We start from the raw sequence: 19955 nt of genomic DNA, 5'->3' as shown, positions 1-19955 counted from the left end.
TACAATGTGAACGTTTTCACACCATATTTTTTCATGATGTCTTTGTCTACCCTTGGTGAAATTATTTGTAATGTAGTTCCTCCTCTCATTGGTGTTATTGCTTCTTTAAATGTATGTTACAATTCCAGCAGTGAAGCTGTCTGAGCCAATGACTCTTCTTATGGGAGTATTTTCACTGCTTCAATTTCTTTACTTGATAGAGGCCTATTCAGATTTTCTCTCTGTTTCTTCTTGAGTCTAGCTTGGCAGGTGTGTATTGCTAGGAGTTTTCCGTTTCAGATAAATTATATAATCTGTTGGCATAAAGTAGTTCATACGATTCCCTTGTAGCTTTTCAAATCTCAGGTATGTTTGTAGTCCTTTTGGGGGAAGGGTATGTTTGGGGTTTTGGTTGGTTTGTTTTTTTCTCTTGTTAATTTGTGTCTTCATTTTTTCTTAGTCCTACTTTGGTTTTATCAACTTTCTTGATCTTGTCAAAGAACCAGTGTTTGGTTCTGTTTATTTTCTCTTTGGTTTTCTCATTTTTTATTTCATTGATTTCTGCTTCCAATTTTTTTTTAATGTTTGATTTGGATATGCTTTTCTCTTTCTAGTTTTTTGAAGTTGAAACTTAGATTATTGATTTAGATCATTCTTCCTTTGTATTTAAAACTATAAATTTAAAACTATAAACCTTGTATCTAAAACTATTTAAAACTATAAATCTCATATTTGAAAAACTAGTCCACACATACACAAGTTAGAACTTAAAAATTCAGGACATGTGCAGAATACAGAATCAACATACAGAAATCAGTTGTGTTTCCATAGATCAACAATGAACAATTCAAAAGGGAAGTTCAAACTGTTTCATTTATGATGCCACAAGAAGGGTAAAATACTTAGAAATAAACCTAAGCAAGTTGGCAAGAGATTGTACACTGAAATTACAAATGTTACTGAAAGAAATGGAAGAAGTTGAACCATTAAATGGAAAGACATCCTATGTGAACTGGGAGACAAGATGTCAGTACTACCCAAATCTACAGATTCAGTGTGGTCCAACAATGTTTTTAATGCAGAAATAGGCAAAACACATTCTGAAATTCACATGGAATTTCCAGGTACCTCAAATAGCCAAAACAGTGTTTGAACAGAAAAACTTGGAGGTCTCACACTTCTTGATGTCAAAACTTACTCAAAACTCCAGTAATCAAAACAGTGTGGTGCTGGCATTAAGACAGACATGTAGAGGAGGGGGCTTAGATCAATCTGCAGGCACACCCAGTGACCAGAGAGTTTTGGGGAGGGTGCTGTGAGCTCAGCCATAGTCTCATGTAGGGCCTGGCAGTTAGAAACACCAGGAGAGTTAGAAACATTTGGCAGGGGGTGAAGGGGGTTGCCTTCTACAGCTAAGCCCCAGTCAGTACCACATCCACTCTGGGGTGCCCTCCTTGGGCCTCCCACTCTGCCTGGACTAGTCCTCCCCTTAGGAGAGAAACTCATTTGGGGAAGGCACATCCTAAATGTGGAGCCATCAAGATGTAGGGTTGGAGAGGGTTCATGAGCCTCCCGGTCTGGCCCAAGCCAGTCTCAACTTCTGGCAGGAAATGAAAATTTACAGGTGGCACTTCCATTGCTTGGAACCTGTTTTGGGTTGAGTTGTGTCACCCCTAAAATTTACATACTGAAGTTCTAATGGTCAGTATCTGAGAACATGATTTTATTTGGAAATAGGGGCATGGCAGATGTAATTAGTTAATGAAGTCATTGGAGTCAGCCCTCATCCATCATGATTGATGGTGGTGTAAAATGGGGAAATTTGGGCACAGACTCAACACAAGGAGAATGCCATATAAAGAAGGCAAAGGTCAGGGTGATGTTTCTATAAGTCAGGATACACCCAAGATTGCCAGCAAGCCACCAGAAGCCTCAGAAGAGAGGCATGGGACAGATTCTCCCTGAAAGACCCAGAAAAAAAAAAAACCCTGCTCACACCTTGAGCTCGGACTTCTAAGCTCCAGAACTGTAAGACAAATTTCTGTTTGGGTGGCCCAACTTGGAGTACTCTGTCACAGCAGCCCGCGCAAACTAATACAGAACTCATGGGACTGTGTCCTGGCTCCAGATGCCCTCCACAGGGTATTTAGAAAATATTTTGCGAGATGCTTCAAACAAATGTAACTCATGTGGGATGAAGACCCCATCCAGGGCATCCTCCCAGGCCTTCCTGGCCAGACTTGGCCTGTGCCCCAGCCACAAAAGCAATTTAGAAAAGATTTCAGGAAGCTCCTCAGATGACCAGGCTTCATGCAGGATAGCAGCTTGGCGCAGTGAGTTCTCCCAGGGTATCCCCAGCAGGCCCAGGCTGCTGAGGGGGACTTAGAAAAATTTGAAACATCCTAAAAGTGGGCCCCACGTGGGACCACACGTGGGTTGGGGTCCACCTCCGTGGGCTTCCCTGTCCAACCCGGGACAGTTACAGCCTCCAAAAGAGGGACTCAGAATACTTTTGGGAGGCACTCTCTGTGACCCTCCTGACCCATGGTGGACTGAGGCCTGGCCCAGGGTGCCCTCTGCAAGCCTAGCAAACTGACCAGGAATTGGAAATGTCTTTATGAGCTGAATCAGATGACTAGGGCCAACACAGACCGACATCCCCACTGATGGGGATTTGCAGACATTTGAGGGGCACCTCCAATAAGCCCTTGATCACAGCCATGTCTGGGGTGCCCTCACAGTGTGTCCCCAATTGGCCCAGGGCAGTGTCTCCCTCCCTGAAGGGAGGTTTGGAAACATGTCCGGGAGGTGCATGTGCTACCATTGGAACACCTACGTGACCCACTGGAACACGATGGCCAAACCCGTGTGCCTCCCCCAGTCATCACTAGTACCAGACAAGCTGGTTCTCTGTGACCATGAAGGCTGGGGGACTCGGGGCTCCCCCTTCCAGAGGAACACTTAGCAAAACTTCCAGAAAGCACACCCACATTTTGGTTGGGGTGCCTTTCTTCAGTCTATTTCTGACTGGCTGGTCCCTACACTCCCGGAAGGATACTGGCGAGGTGCATTCATCCAACAGGCTGCACCTGTGATGACAGCTGGAGGTGGCCCTCACCAGCCCACACTACTAAGCCCTTCTTGAGGGGAACCTGGAAAACATTTTCAAGGGATGACTATAACAACCAGAACCACATATCACAACTGCAGTAGGATCATTCTCACCAGTCTCAGGGCCAGCCAGACCCTGGGTTAGTCATAGCCTGTATAGAGGGACTTGGAAATGTCTTTGGGGGGGTGTTTTCAACTACTAGGCCCAATCCAGGCTGTGGCAGGGCCAGGGGACCCTCCCACAGCAGTTGGGAGGCCTCTGGCTGGCTTGTTGCTACAGAGACTTAGAAAATTTTTCAGGAGGCACACCCAGTGAACAGGTCCCACATGGGACAGCAACCCTTCTGGTGTAGGGAGCTGACGTGGGGCCTTCCTCCCTCAGGAAGTATTTTCAGGAGGTTCAGGCGAGGACTGGATCTCACCGAGGACACATGCTTGCCTGCCAGCCTGCCAGCCTGCTCAGGCCTTCTTTGCAGCCCCCTGAGGATCGAGCCTCCTAAGGGAGACAGAAACCTCTGGAAGGCCCTCTCTGGACAGAGCTCTCTGACTGGCCAGGGCCAACGCCCCCACGCTCACCCCAGGAAGAATTGGAACCTACATCTCCAGGAGGTGCTTCAGATGACCCAGTGCTGACGGGACCACGACCAGGTCCACTGTGCCCAGCCCTGGACCCCTCTGTTTGGCCCAGGATGGGCCGCACATCAGCTAGAGGTAGCCTGGTGGGTCCCAGGCACCATCGACGGAACTCCCTGGATGTCCTGGAGCTGATCTCAGAGTCATACTCCAAAGTACAACTTAGACATTTTGCAGTAGGCAACCCCAGTGACATGTGGGACTGTGGCCAAGCCTGGGGCACCCTTCCAGGGCCTCCCTGGCCATCCCAGTCTCTCCCTTCCAAGAGGGCATAAGAATGTTTTTCAGGAGCACGTCTGGCAACCCAGCTCTACATGGAACTGTGCTCAGGCCCAGGACACCTTCCATGTTGGCCCCCAGCCCACGTGGCTGTTGCCTCCCTCTAGACAGGGAGGTGGAAAGGTTTTCAAAGGCATGTATAATGAATAGGTCCCACATATGACTGCGGCTGGGCCCAGAACACACTCCCTCGGCCTCCCTGGATGCCTGCAGCTGGTTGCTGCCTCCAGAGGGAAACAGAAAAAGATGGGGAGTGGAGTGGGGAGTGCATCCAGCAACTGGAGTTCAGTCCTAGCCTCCTCAAAAGGTCATAGAAGCTTTTCAGAAGGTGCTCCCATGACTGGGACCCAAGAGTGATAGCAGCTGAGCCCAAGGCACCCTCCGTTGATTTACTTGTCCAGCCAGGGCCAGTGCCTCCCATTCGGATGGGGACACAGATGTCTGCAGAAGGCGCCACCAGGAGGATCCAGTATCAGGCCCCCCCATGCAGAACCACAGCCTGGCCTGGGTGCCACCCGAGTCTCCTTCTAGCCTGTGCCCAGTCCCCATCACCAAAGGATGGCTAGAGAGGTTTACAGGGGTACAACCAGCCATCAGGCCCATGCAAGACTGAGGGTGGTCACAGGGCAACCCCTACCAGTCACTCTCCTTGACCAGTCCAGGACAATGCCTGCCTTTGGAAGTTTTGAACATGCATCCAGCAAATGGACCCCATGCATGGTGGCAACTAGACTGGGGTACCCTCCTTGGGCCTCTCTGGTACATCTTAGGGGAGACAGAAACATTTTCAAGAGGCACATCTGGCATGTAGGTCTGTCGTGCCCTCCCCAGGGGTTCCTAGGTGGCCCAAGCTCATGCCTACTCCACTGAGGGAAACAGAAATACTCTCTGGAGGTGCATCCAACAGTCAGGGGCACATGCACCTCAGCACTGGTGTCCACACGGGCCTGGGATGTCTTCCCCAACATCCATGCACCTTCAGGAACCTGCATAAGAAGGTAACGGTTGGAGGGTAGTAATTTCCACTTCCTTTATCCCCAAGTCTCCTTCCTCTGTAATGGACCCAGAGCACACCAGGGCATGCCAGGCTCTCTGCCTGCCTCCTAGGAGGCCCGAAGCTCCAGCCCTCCTGTTCAAGTCCTCGTTTGGGAACCAGCCTCTGGTTCCACCTCCTCCACCAGGACCTTCCAGATTCCTTGCCCTCGGGGCAGAGCTCCCCAAAGGCGGTCTGGGAGGCCCTGGCTTGTATCTGGTTCTCTGCACCCAGGTCTGCCACAGGCCTGCCCTCAGTGTCTTCCTCGAGATAGTTGTGCCACAGCCTGAGTGGATGGAGCAGCTAAACAGGAACGGAGGACAGCACGCTATGAGCGGTGTAGTCTGGTATGGGGATTCAGGCCAGCAAGTGACTTTCCTGCAAAGCCTCGTGTCAAGGGTCAGCTAGGGTTGGCTGGCCTTTGTCAAATTCCATACACCTCAGAAAACAAAAACAGAAACCACACTCATTCACATTTTGACCTGAGTCCCGGTAGTGGCATTTTAATGGCTTTTGTTAGTGGCAGCAGCAGCGAGAGGAGGGGCTCGGAAGAGGGCGCCCTGCCCGCAGAGGGTCTAGCCATCCTCGTTCCGCTGGACCGAGGCCAGGAAGGTGCGGATCTCCATGGGCTGCAGCGTGATGGTGGAAAGGTCCAGCCGGGGGGGAGAGGGGCGGCGTGTGGGAACGGGGCCTGGGGAGACAGAAGGGAGGAGTGAGGGGCACACACTTCCCCTGCCTCGGCCCCTCCTTGTGCTTGCTCCCCTGAGCCACCCACCCCCAATCTGTCCCCAGGACCAGAACACCAGGCCCAGATTCCCAAAGCGCTCTTCACTGACTGACCACTTCCTTCACACCCTCAAGCCAACCCCAGGTCACCCCCCTCCACCCCCGAAATAGGATCTGATGAGGCTGAAGTCTTGTTTTCAGCCCTGAACTCCATCATCAAGCCCTCAAGACCCACCGCTGGTTTGCTGGACCCACTTCAGGCCCTTAAACCCCTAACCTGGATCTATCACCCCAAACCCTTGAGCCCTACAGTGGGTCCTGGCCCACATTCCCACCCAGGCCCCCCACCCCTGCTCGGTGTCCACTGGAGCCTGGAGGCGCTGGCCCGGAGCCGGTTGGCCGCCAACGTGGTCTCCTGCAGGGAGGTGATGGTGAAGGCGGAGAACAGGTTCTGCGGGGAGTGGAGGGGCCGGACTGAGTGGGGACGGAGCGAACTTTCCCTCTCCCTTCTCTAGCCTCCCTCTTGTCTCCTGCGCCTCCTCACCCTCAAGTCCAAGGACACCGGGGAGCTCAGGTTGCCGACCGGGTCCTCTCCCACCGCGAACTGGTGCTCCACACGCAGCAACAGCGTTTCCGGGCCCCAGCGGGCCAGCGTGAGCAGGCGCACCGACGGCGGCAGCTCGCGGCGCAGCCCGGAGAACTGCGAAGGGCGCGGGGCTTAGTGGCGGCCGGGAGGCGGGGCTCGCACGGTGAGGGGCGGGGCTTAGCCGGGCGCAGGGTGCTACCAGGCTCGGGGGGCGGGGAATGAAGCGCAGAGGGGCGGGGTGAGAGCTGAGGCTGCGCCAGGACCGTCACGGCGGGGTGCAGGGGCGCCCCGGCGCTCAGTGCCGTTCGCGGCTTCCCCAGGACTTCGGGGCGGCGGAGGCGGGTCCCCGCCCAGCCTAGGAAACCGCCGGCCGCGGGCCTCAATGGGGTCTTCTCCTTCCGCCGGCCCCACCCCCTCACCTGCTTCCGCGGGGCCGCCTCGAGCCGGTAGGGGGCGCCGCCGCCCGGGGCCAGCACCACCTGCGGGGCCAGCACCGCCCTCTCCGCCTGCAGCCGGTGCCCGGCGGCCGCGGTCCGGGCTCTGTCCAGCAGCACGAGGTGGCGCCCTCGCACCCACAGCCCAAAGCTGTCCTCCCGCAGAGGCTCCCCGACGCCACGTCCGTCGTCCTTCAGCAGCCTTCGGTGCACCTGCGGAGAGCGCGGCCAAGGGACGGGGTGGGCCAGGAACTGGGTAAGGGCTGCGGGGGTCTCAAGGGAAGTTAGGAGTGAGGGAAGGGGCCCCCAGCAGATGTGGGTTCCCGACCAGGCAAGGGACGAGGGCCAGGGGGGTAAGGATCAAATGGGCCATGGCCAGGGCACGCCGGGGGCCTGGAAGGGCCACTGGGCACTGGCTGGGGAAAAACGTGGCGCGAACATCTCATACAGAAATGGAGGTCTCAGCTTAGTGGGGACCACAAACGGGTGGTGGGGGCGGGGCGCCTAGGGGGAAACCTGCCCCAGGGTCCCGCGGGGGGCCAGGGCGGGTTCCAGTGGGAGGGGCCTGGACTGGACGGCCCGGCACGCACCATGAGCTCTAGGGCGCCATCCCTCAGGCTGCTGCCCCCCTGGGAGCGGTCAGTCAGCACAGTCAGCTGCACGTTCCCATCCTGAGGGATGAGGGGCAGTGAGCGGCGGCAAGGCCCGCCCGCCCCGGCCCCAGGCAGGCCCCGCGGGGGATGGCAGAGACGCCGAGGGACAGGTGGGAGACGCCCAGAATGAGGGGTGACCCCCACTCTATGGAGGGGTTCCGGGAAGAGGCGGGGAGCAGGCTGCGGGAAGAGCTACCGTGATGTAAATGCGGCTGTTGACTGGATAATAGTTTCCTGCCACAGGCTCAGTCTGGTTCAGCTCCCAGGTGGGCCGATGATCCCGCCTGAGGAGGGTTGGGGTTCATTCAGGCCAGGGTTAGCTCCCCTTCCCTGGCTCAGCGTTTCCCCACTCCCCTTCCCCCTCTCCCTTCCACACTCATAGGATCAGCCGATGCCCCCTTCCCCCTGCACAGCACAAGCCCCAACACACCACAGACCACGCCCAGTGCCCCTGGCACCCCCACCTCCTCTCCAGGACCTCCCGGCCATTGCTGTCTGTGTAGAAGAGCCCTTTTGTGTCCATTCCAGTGTCAAAGCGACTGATGATCTCCTTGCCCCAGTTGTCACTACAGCCAGTAGGATTGCAAGATTGTGAGTCTTGCCTATCTCCACTCTCCCCTTGCCCGCCCCCCACATCCCAGCCTCTGCCACTCACCCCACAGGTATTGGCCCCACTGTCCACTCCAGCTCCAGGTACCGCTGTCCTGGGTACAGGCGAACCACCTGGGAACACCAGGCCGAGAAGTTCTGGTGCACCTCCTGCACCAAGGCTGTCTGCAGGCACATGGGGGTGGAAGGCAGGTGTGAACCTGCACCTGAGCAGAGGGGAGCCCTGCAAACACCCACCCCTGCTGTGAACAAAACAAAGGCCTGCATCCAAGTCAACCCCACTAATAGATTGGGAACCTCCCCCACCTACAGAGGTGTGATGCCCACACTTCCCACCTCAGTTGTTGCCACATAATTCTTAGGTGTGGCATATGTTTACTGCCCACCATTACCCCATTTCCCCTTCTTAGAGCAGGATTCTAACTTGGTACGTGACTACCTAGAATAAAGACTATTGTAGTCCAGTCTTTCCTGAGGTATCAGTAGCTATGTAACCGTGGGCTGCCCAGTGGAAAGTGATCAAAGTGGTGTGAACTACACTCCTTGCCCCTTCCCCTCTCCCACTGGCTCAAATGCAACTATGATGGCTGGAGCTTCAGCAACCATCTTGGGCCATGGGGTAGAAGCTGAGGGTACAGTAAGGCAGAGCAATGAGACAGAAGGGGACTGGATGACTGTGGAGCCACCCCACCTGCCCTGGACGGCCCAGCAGTCTTTGTTAGATGGAAAGATCGTTCTAATTTGTTTTAAACACACTTAGTTTTGGTAACTGTTACTACAGGCAAAACTATGTCCTAATACAGTCACCCAAGTAGGCAGAAGTTCACCTAAAGGGAATAGCATCAAATATGAGTTTTGCCATTACCTGCCCCACTTCCACCGTGAGAAGATGTCAATGAGAGACCCCAGGAAACCCCACAAGCACGAGCCTTTGTTCCCAGCCAGATGCACCCTCAGATATACATCCTAAGTGAGAACCACCCAGGCCCTGTCCAAGTGTGAACCCTCAGATATCCACCCCAGGTATTTGGTGAGCTCTTCCACTTCACCTGGCTCTCCCTAATTGTGGGCCAAGTGGGGTCACCCCACCTACAGTTTCAAAAGCTAAGTATGATCATGCCACCGACAACCGAAGTGAATGCCTTTGTATGTGCTTCCATGGCATGACTGTCACAACCAGCTATAAATATCAGCCCTGTGGGGGAATCCTCAATTAGGTCTTAACCCTCTTATCTGATGGAGGGGTACGTCCTCCCCCACCCCCACCCAGTACACACACACCCATGACCCGTCCCGAAGAGCCCATTCATCATTCCTGGCCTCGGACCTTGACCAGGTGGGTCTGAGCCCAGTGGCTCACAGGCAGTGGCTCCTGTTGGCTGGGTCTGAAGATGTAGGCACCTGAGACCTGGCTGCTTAGGTTGTTGCCTGTACTGGCGTTGTACCTGGGGCCAGAGCAGGTGAGAGTCAGGTAGGGGACCCCGGGGACCCCATTTCTGTTTCCACTCCCCCGCCCCCCAGGCCTGGAGGTCCCCCCTCACCAGTAGAAGGCTTGGCGAACAGGCAGAAGGAGATTCTGCTCCAGGTTCTCCATCTCCATCAAGAACCCCGTGTCAGGGTCAAACTTAGCCCGGATGTACTGGGCAGAAAAGGGTAGACATACATTAATGACCATCCATTCAGCCGGTGGTAGCTTCATCCTTCCTGGCTCTTAGGAGAACACCCTGAAGTCCACCCTTTGCTTCTCTCCCTGTCACACTCTTCACATTTGGCCCTATTAGCAAATCCCATCAGCTCTACGTTCTACCTTCTCAATCTGACTCCTTCCCACCTCTGTCGCCTACTGGGACTAGTGCGGCTACCCCCTTCCTAGTCTCTGGATTCTATGCTCACCCCCGGTCTGCTCCCTTCGCAGCCACCAGAGGACGCCTGTGACACCCTAAGTCTGGTCCTAGGGGCTCAGATGCGAATTAGGCTGCCCTGTGTAGAGGAACTCGAGAGTGTGCCACGACCCAGACCTTGAGGGGCCCACGGAAATAACAATGAATAACTGATAGTTTTATCAATAAATTTTTTAATGTATATTTTCAATAAAAATTAATACTATATTTTATTCTTTAAAATAATTTCAGAATCAGAAGAAAATTTGAATGTCATCCTAATATATTATAATAAAGCCTGTCTGGTTAATATTCCTCTTTACACCCACACCCTCATGCAGTGTAACTTTTCACACTTTTTTTTATGGAAGAACAGCCCCACAAAGGCAGAAGTGCTAGGGACCACGACAGTCTTAATGCAGCCCTGAGGGGGCTCCTTCACAGTAGAAGCCAAAGTCCTCCCCTCAACCCTTAAGGCCGACGTGGCCCCACCTGTCACCTGCCCACACCCCCACCCCCTCCCGCTTCAGCCACACAGTGTTCCTAGAACACCCAACACCTCTCAGCCCAAGGGCTTTTATGCCTGCTGTTCCCTTCCCGCCAGGGCCCTTCTGCCACCACACGGCTGTGCACCTCCCTCCTCAAGTCTCTGAAATACCTCACTTCATCTGCGAACCGGTCTCTTCCTTAAATATCTGGCATATCTGTGCAATGTCACCCATGATCACACTGGGCCCTCAGAACAGCCTCAGGAAAGGACACTGAGGCTCAGAGGCAGGTGGTTCTTTGTGAGGACACAGAATGGGGGCCTGGTAATGCCAGACCATGGGCCCAAGACTCACTGACCCCAGAGTCCATGCAGCACACCGTGACACCTCAAATTTATTATGGGAGCAGGAAGGGGATCTGAATGGAGTCTCACCTCATTTTGGATGACCAAGACACGGAACTTGGGCTTCTGGGCTCTGGGCTGGAGCTTGTGAGCCCGAGGCCTCTGGCCGGGCACCTGGGTTACTGAGTAGATGCTGAAGCCCAGGGCAGGCACGGAGGCTGAGAAAAGCAGCTCCCGACCGTCTGAGCTGGGAATTATCACCACCTCGGGGAAGGCAGGAGGGAAACCGGGTCAGTAGGCTGTGAGCACACATACAGAGCCAGCCAGACAGGAAGCAGCCAAACTCCAGGAAGGGAAGGAGTCCAGGGATGGGGAGAAGAAATTTAGGTGTTAGGCAGGGGTGGGGGTGTCAGAAATTCTGTTAAAGACTGAGAGACAGGAGGAAATAACCCACTGGGTCAGTGGAGGGACTGTGGGACGGGGGAGACGAGAGGGGTTAAGTGGGGGAAGAGACCCTTGAGGCAGGGGAGTGTGGGAAAGGTGGATTCTTAGGAAAGCAAGAGGTTCATGGGAAGAGACCTTTCAGGATTAAGAGAATATTCATAAATAGGAAAAAATGTCATGGGGAAGTACGGGGTGGGGGGATAGGTTTGCCAAGAGGGTGTGATATTAAGGGGCACAGAGGGGGGACATTCAGAGGGGAAAGAGAAAGTCCCTGTAAGGAAGCGTTCACGGCATGGGGAGGTATGTGTGCAGGTGGGTTACCTAAGAGAGGAAGGCGGCCAGGCCATGGGGGAAAAGGGAGAAACCCTTCCAAGGGCGGGGGTAAGTCACTGTGGAGAGTGTTGGGGGTGGGGGGAGTGGGTGATTCATGGGAAGAATATGCGTCGGTTCGGCTCACATTGCTGGGCACAATTGTGCCACTGGGGTCTCTCACGACGAAAACATGATTGCTGACCGGCAGCCTCACCATCCACTTCACTTGTCGCCCCAGCGGGTTATAAATGGTCACCTGGAACTGGGGAGGGCGAGTCAGACAGGGCACTGGTCACAGCAGGCCTTCTCCAAATGCACCCACCACGCGCGACACGCCCCTTGGCGATCCAAGCCCCCACGTGGTGCCCGGGCCCAGCTCCAGCTTCTCTGCGTCGCGGGGATCTTGTCGCGGGGACCTTGCCCGGGAGCCACGCTACAAACTCAGTTCCGCAGGCGGCGCCACCCCCACGCGCGCTGTCACTCCGAGCTCCGCCCCCAGGCCCGCAGGCTCGGGCGCTCCTGGCCCCGCCCCCGGCCCCCGCCGCCGCGGGCCGGGCCGGCTCACTCTCTTCGCAGTCTGGCTGAGCGGACAGACGCTGATGTTGAGCTCGCGGCAAAACGCGAAGTCCTCCTTAGAGCCGCTGAGCCGCGCCAGGGCGTTGCTCACGAGAACCTGGGCAGGAGCACAGAGAGAGGCGCTCGCGCGGACACCCACGCTGTTCTCTCCCCATCCGTGGCCCCGCCCCTTTCTTGTCCCCGCCCCTGACTCTGCCCCTCTTCCCACAAGCCCTTCTAGACTCCATCTCACCGCCTTCTGCCACGCCCCTCTCAGGCCCCGCCCCTTCCCATCTCCGCCCCTCCCAGGTCCTGCCCCGCGCACCTCGCAGGGTCCCCAGCCAGCCGCAAGCTGGCGCGCGTAGTCGTTGGCCACGTGCTGCCGGGAGGTGCCGGTGACTGCGTCGTGGTGCTGGAGTACGGCCATCGCCTCATCTGCAAGCAGACAGTGAGCCGGGTGGGGTCTCCTCAGGATTCTTGGCCCGACCCCAAGGAGTTGCGAAAGGTCACGTGCGGGCGGGCAGGGTTCTTTGAGGCTTTAGGAAAGTACTCGAGGGGGGCAGCGAAGGTCAGGTGTCCAGCTCCGACCCTCACTGGACTGATACCTACTGAGGGGTTCACTGTCTCCTGAACCATACGGTCCCAGGTTGGCCGCTGGGCCCGCTAGCGCCTCCAGTTGATTGCACACCTAGGGAACAGGGTGTATGTTGGGGCACCAGGCCTGCCAGGATCTCTGAGTCTCCTCCCACTGGAACCCGGCGTCAACCAACCTGCAGGAAGTTATAACTGAGACGCTCGTAGCGTTTGAGGGCTGGCCGGCTGGAAAAGTAGCCCGTCCAGAACTTGTGGGGGCCGTCGGCATAGGGGAAGAAATCATCGTCTTTCACCGGCCTGCATTAGCAGAGACACTAAGGGCAAGGTCGTGACTCACAGGGCATGCAATGGCCCCAAGCTCCCCAGCACCCCCAAATACCAGGTGAGGTTGGCCTTGTACAGCTCCCAGAGGTAACAGGCAGGTGTGGAGTAGAGAACGTTTACGCGGCTCCCGTTGGCCTGCTGCTGCGGGGAAGTGTGCACCTGTGAGCCCATGGGAGTCGGCACCTTCCTGGACGGCCCACAGGTGAGCACACACATACTCACACATGTGCACATATTCATGCATCCGGTTGGTTCAGATTCTCTTAATACATATTTTGAGTACAAACCAATGGCCAAGGTGTGAAATCAATGTTGGCCAAAACTAAGTATTACCAGCCTGGAAACAATTTCAGGGATGCAAGAATAAGCTGAGAGCTGTTTCTAGTGATACAGCAGTGTTGGAAGCGAGTGGAAGGTGAGGACGTGGAGATTTTGCCCAGAGATGACTCTGAAGATGGACTTTATGGGAAGGGATCTCTTAGATGGGAGAGGAGATACAAGGTTCTGTGCTGATGTGAGAGTGATTGCCTGCCTACACAGCCACAGGTGAAGTCCCTCTGAGCAGCCGTACCAACACATCCATGGCAGGCAGAATAATGGCAATCCACAGACGTCCCTGTCCTGATTCCTGGAACCTGTGACATTATGTTACATGGCAAACAGAAATCAAAATTGCAGATGGAATTCAAGTTGCTAATCAGCTGATCTTAAAACAGATTATCTGGGATTATCTGGCAGGCTCAATGTGATCGCAAGGGTCTTTAAAGGTGGGAGAAGCGTGAGAGTGAAAGAAGTGGCAGTCTTCCTTCCTGTGGAAGCAGGGTCAGGGACATGCTCCATTGCCAGCTTTAAAGATGACAGAGCGCGGCTATGAGCCAAGGGATGTGGGCTGCCTCTAGAAGCTGAACAAGGCAACGAAGCTTTCCCTGAGAGTTTCCAGAAGGCAGCCCCGCTGACACCTTGATTTCAGCCCAGTGAGATCTGTGATGGACTTCTGACCTCAACTGTAAGATAATATAATTTCTGTCATTTTAAGCCACAAGGTTTGTGGTAATTTGTTACAGTAGCAGTCAAAAACTCAGACAGTACCCAGAGCTATGCACATGACCCAAGGCCTAGGAACACACACACACACACACACACACACACACACACGCAAATGGGGTGAGCACACTTAACCTCGGCATTGACCAGCTGGATGAGCTTGTCAAGGTTCTTGAACCACATGTTGGCATTCTCGTATTGGAAGTCCGAGCCCATGGTCATCACAGTGTGGTTAGTGCGGTAGTGCTGGCCCTGCAGGCAGGACAGACAATTCCTCCGGTCAGAGTGCCCTGGGCCACCTCGGGTACAGCTGTATCTTGGTTCATATATGGCCAAGAGTGTGCGTGTATGTAGAGGCATGAGGGGGTGTCACAAGGGACCCCACAAGCTGTTGAGTAATTCTCTTAGGCCAACCACTTCTCTTGGGCAGCCGAAAGTATGCCCTGTGGGGTCTGGTGCAACCACTGCGCCATACTTTCTCATGACCACAGCGAGGGTGTGCAGCAGCCCAGGGGCCCACATTCTCTAATTAGGAATGCACCCAAACCCAGGGGGCGTGGTGACAGTGAATGGAACACTGCCTTCCTCTGAGGGTTATGAGGAGGTGTTAGGGAATGTCCGAGCCATGGGAAGCCCCGACCCCCACACCGCCGCTGCATTATGTACACCAGTCTCACAGATTCTGGACAGCAGGGTTACCTGGGCAGCGGCCAATGGCAGGAAGTAAGCAACTAGATCCTTGGCGTTGTACTCAGGGCTGTGCGGGTCGTCCACGAAGGGCTTGTCAGAGCACAGGGTGTCCCAGCACAGGTTATCAGGTGGGTTGTAAATGTTGGGAAGCACACCTGTGGGGGGCCGCAGCAGGCTCAGGGAGTGGCCTAGGGCCCCAGACTTGTGCCTGGGGTCAAAGTCAGCCATGCCCCTCCCCCAGGAAGGACTTCAGAACTCCGGGGGCCCCAGTGCAACATGCAAATGCTAAACCCTTGTTAACAAGTTACTAAAAATTTCAAGACAATGCGGGCAGAGTATGGTAGGAAGCCCAGGCCCCTTCTGAGCCTGGGGCCCTATGTGGCTGCACAGGCCACGTGCCCTTGGGACCTGCCCTGCCCCTACCCCACCCCCTTACTGGTAAAGAGGTCTGCGGCAGGGGGCTTCAGGCTGGCGCTGGCCCGCCACACCTGCTCCATCTCCAGCCTTTCCTTCCTCGTTTTCTTATCTTGATAATCCAGGCGCCCGAAGAAGAAGCCATCAAAGCCCATCTAGGAGCGCGGCAGGATGAGAAGTGGGATGGTAAAGCAGGACAGGGCAGGATGAATCAGCACCCAGGCCCCTCAGCGTGGGAGAGGCAGATCAGAGTACAGGTAGAAGAGACAGTTCTAAAACATGTGAGGCCGCGGCTCATTTCCCAGCGTGGGGGACAGGGGAAACCCACGCTACTACCCACCTCCACCTTCCCCTGCGCTGAAAGGGGGCCTGATTCAAGGAGGCCTTCCCTCTTCTGCAGCCTGAGGGTGGAAGGGGTTCAGAGCATGGAAAGGTGACGGGCTTGGCACAAGTCAGGAAGCCAGTTGAAAAGCAGGGCAGGCTTTCCACTTGCCACCAAGCCTGGGGAGGAGCCCAGATCATAGCAAAAGGGATGGGGCCAGGGAAGTGAGAGAAGCCAGCTGCAGCGCGGTCAGTCAGCTCAAAGCAGGGCCAAGACCAGAGCAGAAAAGGAGTGAGATTCACAGCGCACTCAACGAATAGTATCTCAGGGGGCCAGCAGGCCGGGGCACCCAGCCCGATCTGCGCGAGCTTGCAGGGTAAGGCAGGGCTTGAGTGGCTGGGGTAGGAGCTGGAGCAAATGGAGGGTCCCAGAGGTGTCAGGAAAGCACCTGCGCGAACAGCGAGGCCTGCTCGCGAGAGTGGCCAAAGGGGTCAATGTGCCAGGCCGTGCGGGGGCTCCCGTCATTGCCAAATGTATTTTCCAGGAAGTTCAGACCAAGTGTCATCTGGTCTATGATGGCTCCGTAGTGGGTGGCTGCCTCATCATTCATCACCCAGCCTCCATTTGCAAACTCCAGGCGCCCTGTGCCAGGAGGGGCAAAGTCCAGGTCAGTTGTCAGAGCCAGGAGTGGGGGCAGGGTTGGCAATGCAGACGATGAGAAGACCTGCCTGCACACCCAGGAAAGAGGCCTCACTCCTAGGCCAATGTAGACAGGTATGGTACACAGGGCCCCCTGCATGGCAGGCTCCCCTGAGGATCTACAGGATGTAGGACCTTGAAGGATGCCTAGGAGTTCCCCAAATTAAGGGAAATTCCAGACAGGTGGAGCCACATGCACGAACCATCTGCACATGCAGCTGACCTGGGCTTCCTCTTTCACTTCCTCCAGGCAGACTCACCCTGGCGCACCAGATCTCTCACAGCTTCCTGTGTTGCATTTGTCTGCCGCTGCCACCAACGGGAGAAGAAGGCAATCTCCACGTAGATGAAACGGCGGGTGGGCTCCTCCAGAAGGGCAGAGACGACTGAGTCTAGGATGTACTGCACACCGGCGTGCTGGACGTCATTATGGACTGTGGGCACAGGAGTCAAGCAATCAGGGAGTAACGAGCCAAGGGGAACATTCCTAGGCATGGGCCGCAGCTGGGCATTGCCCCCACCCTAATGTCCAGAACCCGGAAAGGATTTGAAGGGCTCAGAGGGGCCACAGCAATCTGCATCCTTTACTCACTGCCGTAAAAGTACTGGTCCACAGTCTTGAGCCAGCCCACATCATCATGTGTGTGAGCTACCAGGTGCACGTTGAGCATATCCGGCTGCACGGTGGGGCATGTCTGCAAGGACCCCAAACACACATTCACACACCCTGTTACTTGTCCCAAAGTTAAAAGGCAGGCTGGGGTGGGGGCACAAGATAAATCTTGATCTAGGGGTGAGTAACTCAGGGATGGGGCCAGGCCATCCCACGGAGGACACTCAGTTGTGCTCACAGATGCAACTCCCACTTGGCACAACCCCTCAGGGCACCTCTCATTCACATTCCGGGGAAATAATAGTACCTGATATTTATTAAGCATTTGTAAATACCAAACAGCCACCTGGGGAGGGTGGGCAAACTTATCTCCAATCTTCAGAGGAGAGCAGTGAGGATCAGAGAGGCACAGTGACTTACCCAAGGTCACCCAGCCAGACTGCAACTCGAGGCGGGCCGACTCGAGTCTTAGCTCCCAACCAGTCTCCCAACATACACACAACTGCTAGCCCCCCCCACACACACGCACCATTACACAGTTAAATGCACGCAAAGTCCAGGTAAGCTGACCCCCAGAAGCAGGGAGGCAGGTCCCGACGTTACCATTCTCGGACGCACACGGCCAGACCTCTCAACGACATAAAGCACACATTCAGACCACACTGTCATATTAGCAACAATTCACTAGGCACCCGCAGAACAGACCCTCCGGACACTACTCGGGTATTCGGTCTGGCTCGTGTACATTCCCGCTTCCGCTTACCGGCCATGCTCACCTTGTATCCCGCGGCCCGAGCGCCGGGCACCGCCAGCAACAACAAAAAAAGGAAAAAGAGAGGAGGGAGCGGTGGCCGCAGCGCGCGGAAGATCATCCAGAGCCCCGCCGCGCCCCGGCCGCGGACCCCACCAGGCCGCGCGTCGTCCCTCATTGCTCCTTCTCCACACACCCAGGAGCTTCCGCCTGGCCGAACGCTCCGCCCCATAACTCGGCCTGGCCAATGGGCACTGACATGGGCGTGGCTAGGGCGCAGCCGGAGGCGTCACGGGACAGCGGCCATAGCTCGGAGGTAGTCGCGGAGGCACAGGTGTGCAGGAAGGCTTAGCCTCGGGGGTACGGTTTGGTCAGAGATGCCTTTAGCCTCACCGTGTGACTTCCTAGTACCCCTTTGTTCCCTTGGGCGCAGAGGTCTCAGATTTTCCTACAAGTGCTGGGTCGGCCTACAGGCTGGAGTGTTCGCTTGGCTAGGAGCGGTGGCTGATGGGGGTCCTGTTCTGTGCTATGGGGACAGAGGCGTGGGATAAAGGAAATGCTCTTGGAATGCTAAGAATGGGAGGCCTCTAGCTTGGAGATACAGGCGTCCTCAGTGAGGAGTGAGCAGGCGGGGGAGGACTCAGTCTTTCCTGCCTTTACCCCACTTCTCTTGATAAATCAGCAGGGCCATCTGCTGGGTTGCCTGACGCCAGGGGTAACTGTCCTGTCTCTGACAGCTGACTTAGGGGACGAAGCATGTAGACAAGCCAGTGACCCACCAGAAGGCTCCAGACTGCGGGCCCTACCCCAGGCCTTACTGAAAGGAGGAACTGGAACCCTTTCCCGACCAGGAAGAGCATCTGCAATGCACAGAAGAGGTCCCAGGGAACAGCCAAAAGGCAAAACTTTATTAAGAACTGATTTCAACAAGAAAACGAGTGGATACACCTGGAAACATGGACGGCATCTCCCCCAACAGCAGGCATGGTGGGGAGGGAAGGCAGGAGGGGTAGGCCTGGATATGCCCCTCTCCGGCCCAGCAGGAGTGGGATCCCAGGGAAAGGACCAGGTTCCCTTCATCCACGAAGTGAGGTCCTGAGACTCCCTCACCCAGGGAAGCACAGGACAGGAGCTGAGTGCAGTATGCTGAAAGCCAAGGACCAGGCCTGGAGGACGGTGGACAGAGGGGTTTAAGATGTAACTCCTCTAGGCTGACATCACCAGGGGGGCGTCATGGGCTGAGGGTTCTGCAGATATGACATCACCACCGCAGAGATGGACAGCCTGGAACAGAAGAGTGGTGGCAGTCCCGGATGGGCAGGCATGGGTCCCCCTGCCCTCATTCAGGAGTCCCGCCTTCTCCACACCCAGGCTCACATGAAACTACTCATCATCTGTTTAGTGTCCTCCGAGCTCCGGGAGTTGGCGAAGCTGATGAAGGAGCAATAAACGGCGACCCAAGCGCACCACTTGAGCTGGCGAAAGACACATGGATGGTGGGTTAGGTCAGTGAGAGGCACACCAATGAGTTCCTACAAGAACATTCCCAGGCACCTGATTCCTGGTGCAGCTTGGACCTTGCACCCCAGGAATCCCTGAGTCCCATCCCCATAGTCTACTCCAGATACTCAGTTTCTGGTTCTACTCCCTGTCCTGCGTCTCTGACCCCACCAGGGACCCTCAAGGTTAAGAAAACTGGCCTTTGACATCCACCATCATACTAAGGACCTCACCCTTTCTCCACGAGGCCCCTCCAAGTTGCTTTAAAGCCTGGCCCCACCCTCAGACTGATCTCCCGCGTACCCAGCCTGACCCAGACCCTCGATGTCCCCAAGACTGTGGCTTTCTACGCCTAGCGTTGCCCCAACCCCTCCCCGGGCAAAGCTCAGGCCCAGCCCCCTGGGCGCTGGCCCAGTGACATTCCGAATCCGCTCCCAAGCCTCGTTGACAGGCGGAACTACGCCAAAGGAAACTCGGCCCCGCCCACCTTGAGCATGAGGCCGCACATGCTGAAGATCATGCCGAGCAGGTTCATGTAGTCCGGCGTCGGGTCGTCCAGGGCCGGGTTACACTCGCTCGGCGGGGGCTTGTACCTGCGGCCAACTCGAGAGTCAGAGGTGCTCAAGCTCCGCTCCGCCCCCGGGATGGACAAGCGCTTCCTTGCTCCCCTGCCCAACACCCAAGCCCTGTTCCCTTGATGCTGTGGTCATCACCTGAACACTTTGTTCGGCCGCCGTGGGTCCGACATACTGTTGGCGGACATAGCGAGTGGGACGTGGTGCCTCTTCCACTACTGGAGTTGCAGCTTCCGACGTGGAACCGGAGGGTGGCTTTCAGAGTAACACCCGCAGCCCTCGCGCTTCTGTTCCTAGCGGGAGGGACCAGGACTCCCTCCAGCGAGTGGAGAGAGAACTAGAAAAAGCCAAAAAATGATTCTT

The 19955-nt window shown here is 55.9% G+C and overlaps 3 protein-coding genes across 9 annotated transcripts in view; 1 reads left to right on the top strand and 2 right to left on the bottom strand.

The window, feature by feature from the left end:
• LOC118916210 (zinc finger protein 709-like) overlaps nt 1-19955 on the top strand; it is a 381657-nt gene that overhangs the window by 336287 nt on the left and 25415 nt on the right. The window lies entirely within an intron of this gene.
• MAN2B1 (mannosidase alpha class 2B member 1) lies at nt 875-17741 on the bottom strand. Of its 7 annotated transcripts, none has more exons than XM_036892871.2 (24): nt 17543-17741; nt 16746-16848; nt 16414-16587; nt 15903-16096; nt 15155-15287; nt 14728-14873; nt 14164-14280; nt 13040-13143; nt 12837-12957; nt 12676-12754; nt 12392-12501; nt 12077-12184; nt 11657-11773; nt 10846-11019; nt 9585-9682; nt 9371-9488; nt 8090-8208; nt 7899-8000; nt 7631-7718; nt 7372-7452; nt 6767-6994; nt 6306-6461; nt 6110-6212; nt 5505-5726 (listed from the first exon to the last, which is right to left on the bottom strand). In XM_036892871.2, the coding sequence occupies exons 1-24, from the start codon at nt 17693-17695 to the stop codon at nt 5611-5613; spliced, it is 3042 nt and encodes a 1013-aa protein (XP_036748766.2). In that variant the 5' UTR covers nt 17696-17741; the 3' UTR covers nt 5505-5610. The 7 variants fall into 7 exon arrangements, with proteins under 7 accessions (XP_036748824.2, XP_036748757.2, XP_036748776.2 ...); XM_036892900.2 differs by having other exon boundaries at nt 13040-13125; XM_036892910.2 differs by having other exon boundaries at nt 13040-13122.
• LOC118916655 (PAT complex subunit Asterix) lies at nt 18397-19946 on the bottom strand. Its single transcript, XM_036893762.2, has 4 exons — nt 19731-19946; nt 19505-19610; nt 18895-18992; nt 18397-18801 (listed from the first exon to the last, which is right to left on the bottom strand). Exons 1-4 carry the CDS (start codon nt 19778-19780, stop codon nt 18735-18737), a joined length of 321 nt encoding a protein of 106 aa, XP_036749657.1. The 5' UTR covers nt 19781-19946; the 3' UTR covers nt 18397-18734.

Source organism: Manis pentadactyla, chromosome 12 (genome assembly GCF_030020395.1).
Source record: "Manis pentadactyla isolate mManPen7 chromosome 12, mManPen7.hap1, whole genome shotgun sequence".
Taxonomy (NCBI): domain Eukaryota; kingdom Metazoa; phylum Chordata; class Mammalia; order Pholidota; family Manidae; genus Manis; species Manis pentadactyla.
The sequence above is the reverse complement of the archived record's forward strand: the minus strand, read 5'-3'. Positions and strand labels throughout refer to the sequence as shown.

Coding starts and splice junctions, on each gene's coding strand:
- MAN2B1 (XM_036892862.2), bottom strand. CDS start 17,695: ATGAGGGACGACGCGCGGCCTGGTGGGGTCCGCGGCCGGGGCGCGGCG. Junction 16,097..16,413: donor GAGAGATCTGGTGCGCCAGG/GTGAGTCTGCCT, acceptor CTCCTGGCACAG/GGCGCCTGGAGTTTGCAAAT. Junction 11,774..12,076: donor TCAGCCAGACTGCGAAGAGA/GTGAGCCGGCCC, acceptor CGCCCTCCCCAG/TTCCAGGTGACCATTTATAA.
- LOC118916655 (XM_036893762.2), bottom strand. CDS start 19,780: ATGTCCGCCAACAGTATGTCGGACCCACGGCGGCCGAACAAAGTGTTC. Junction 19,611..19,730: donor CGGCCGAACAAAGTGTTCAG/GTGATGACCACA, acceptor AGTTGGCCGCAG/GTACAAGCCCCCGCCGAGCG. Junction 18,802..18,894: donor CAGATGATGAGTAGTTTCAT/GTGAGCCTGGGT, acceptor CTTCTGTTCCAG/GCTGTCCATCTCTGCGGTGG.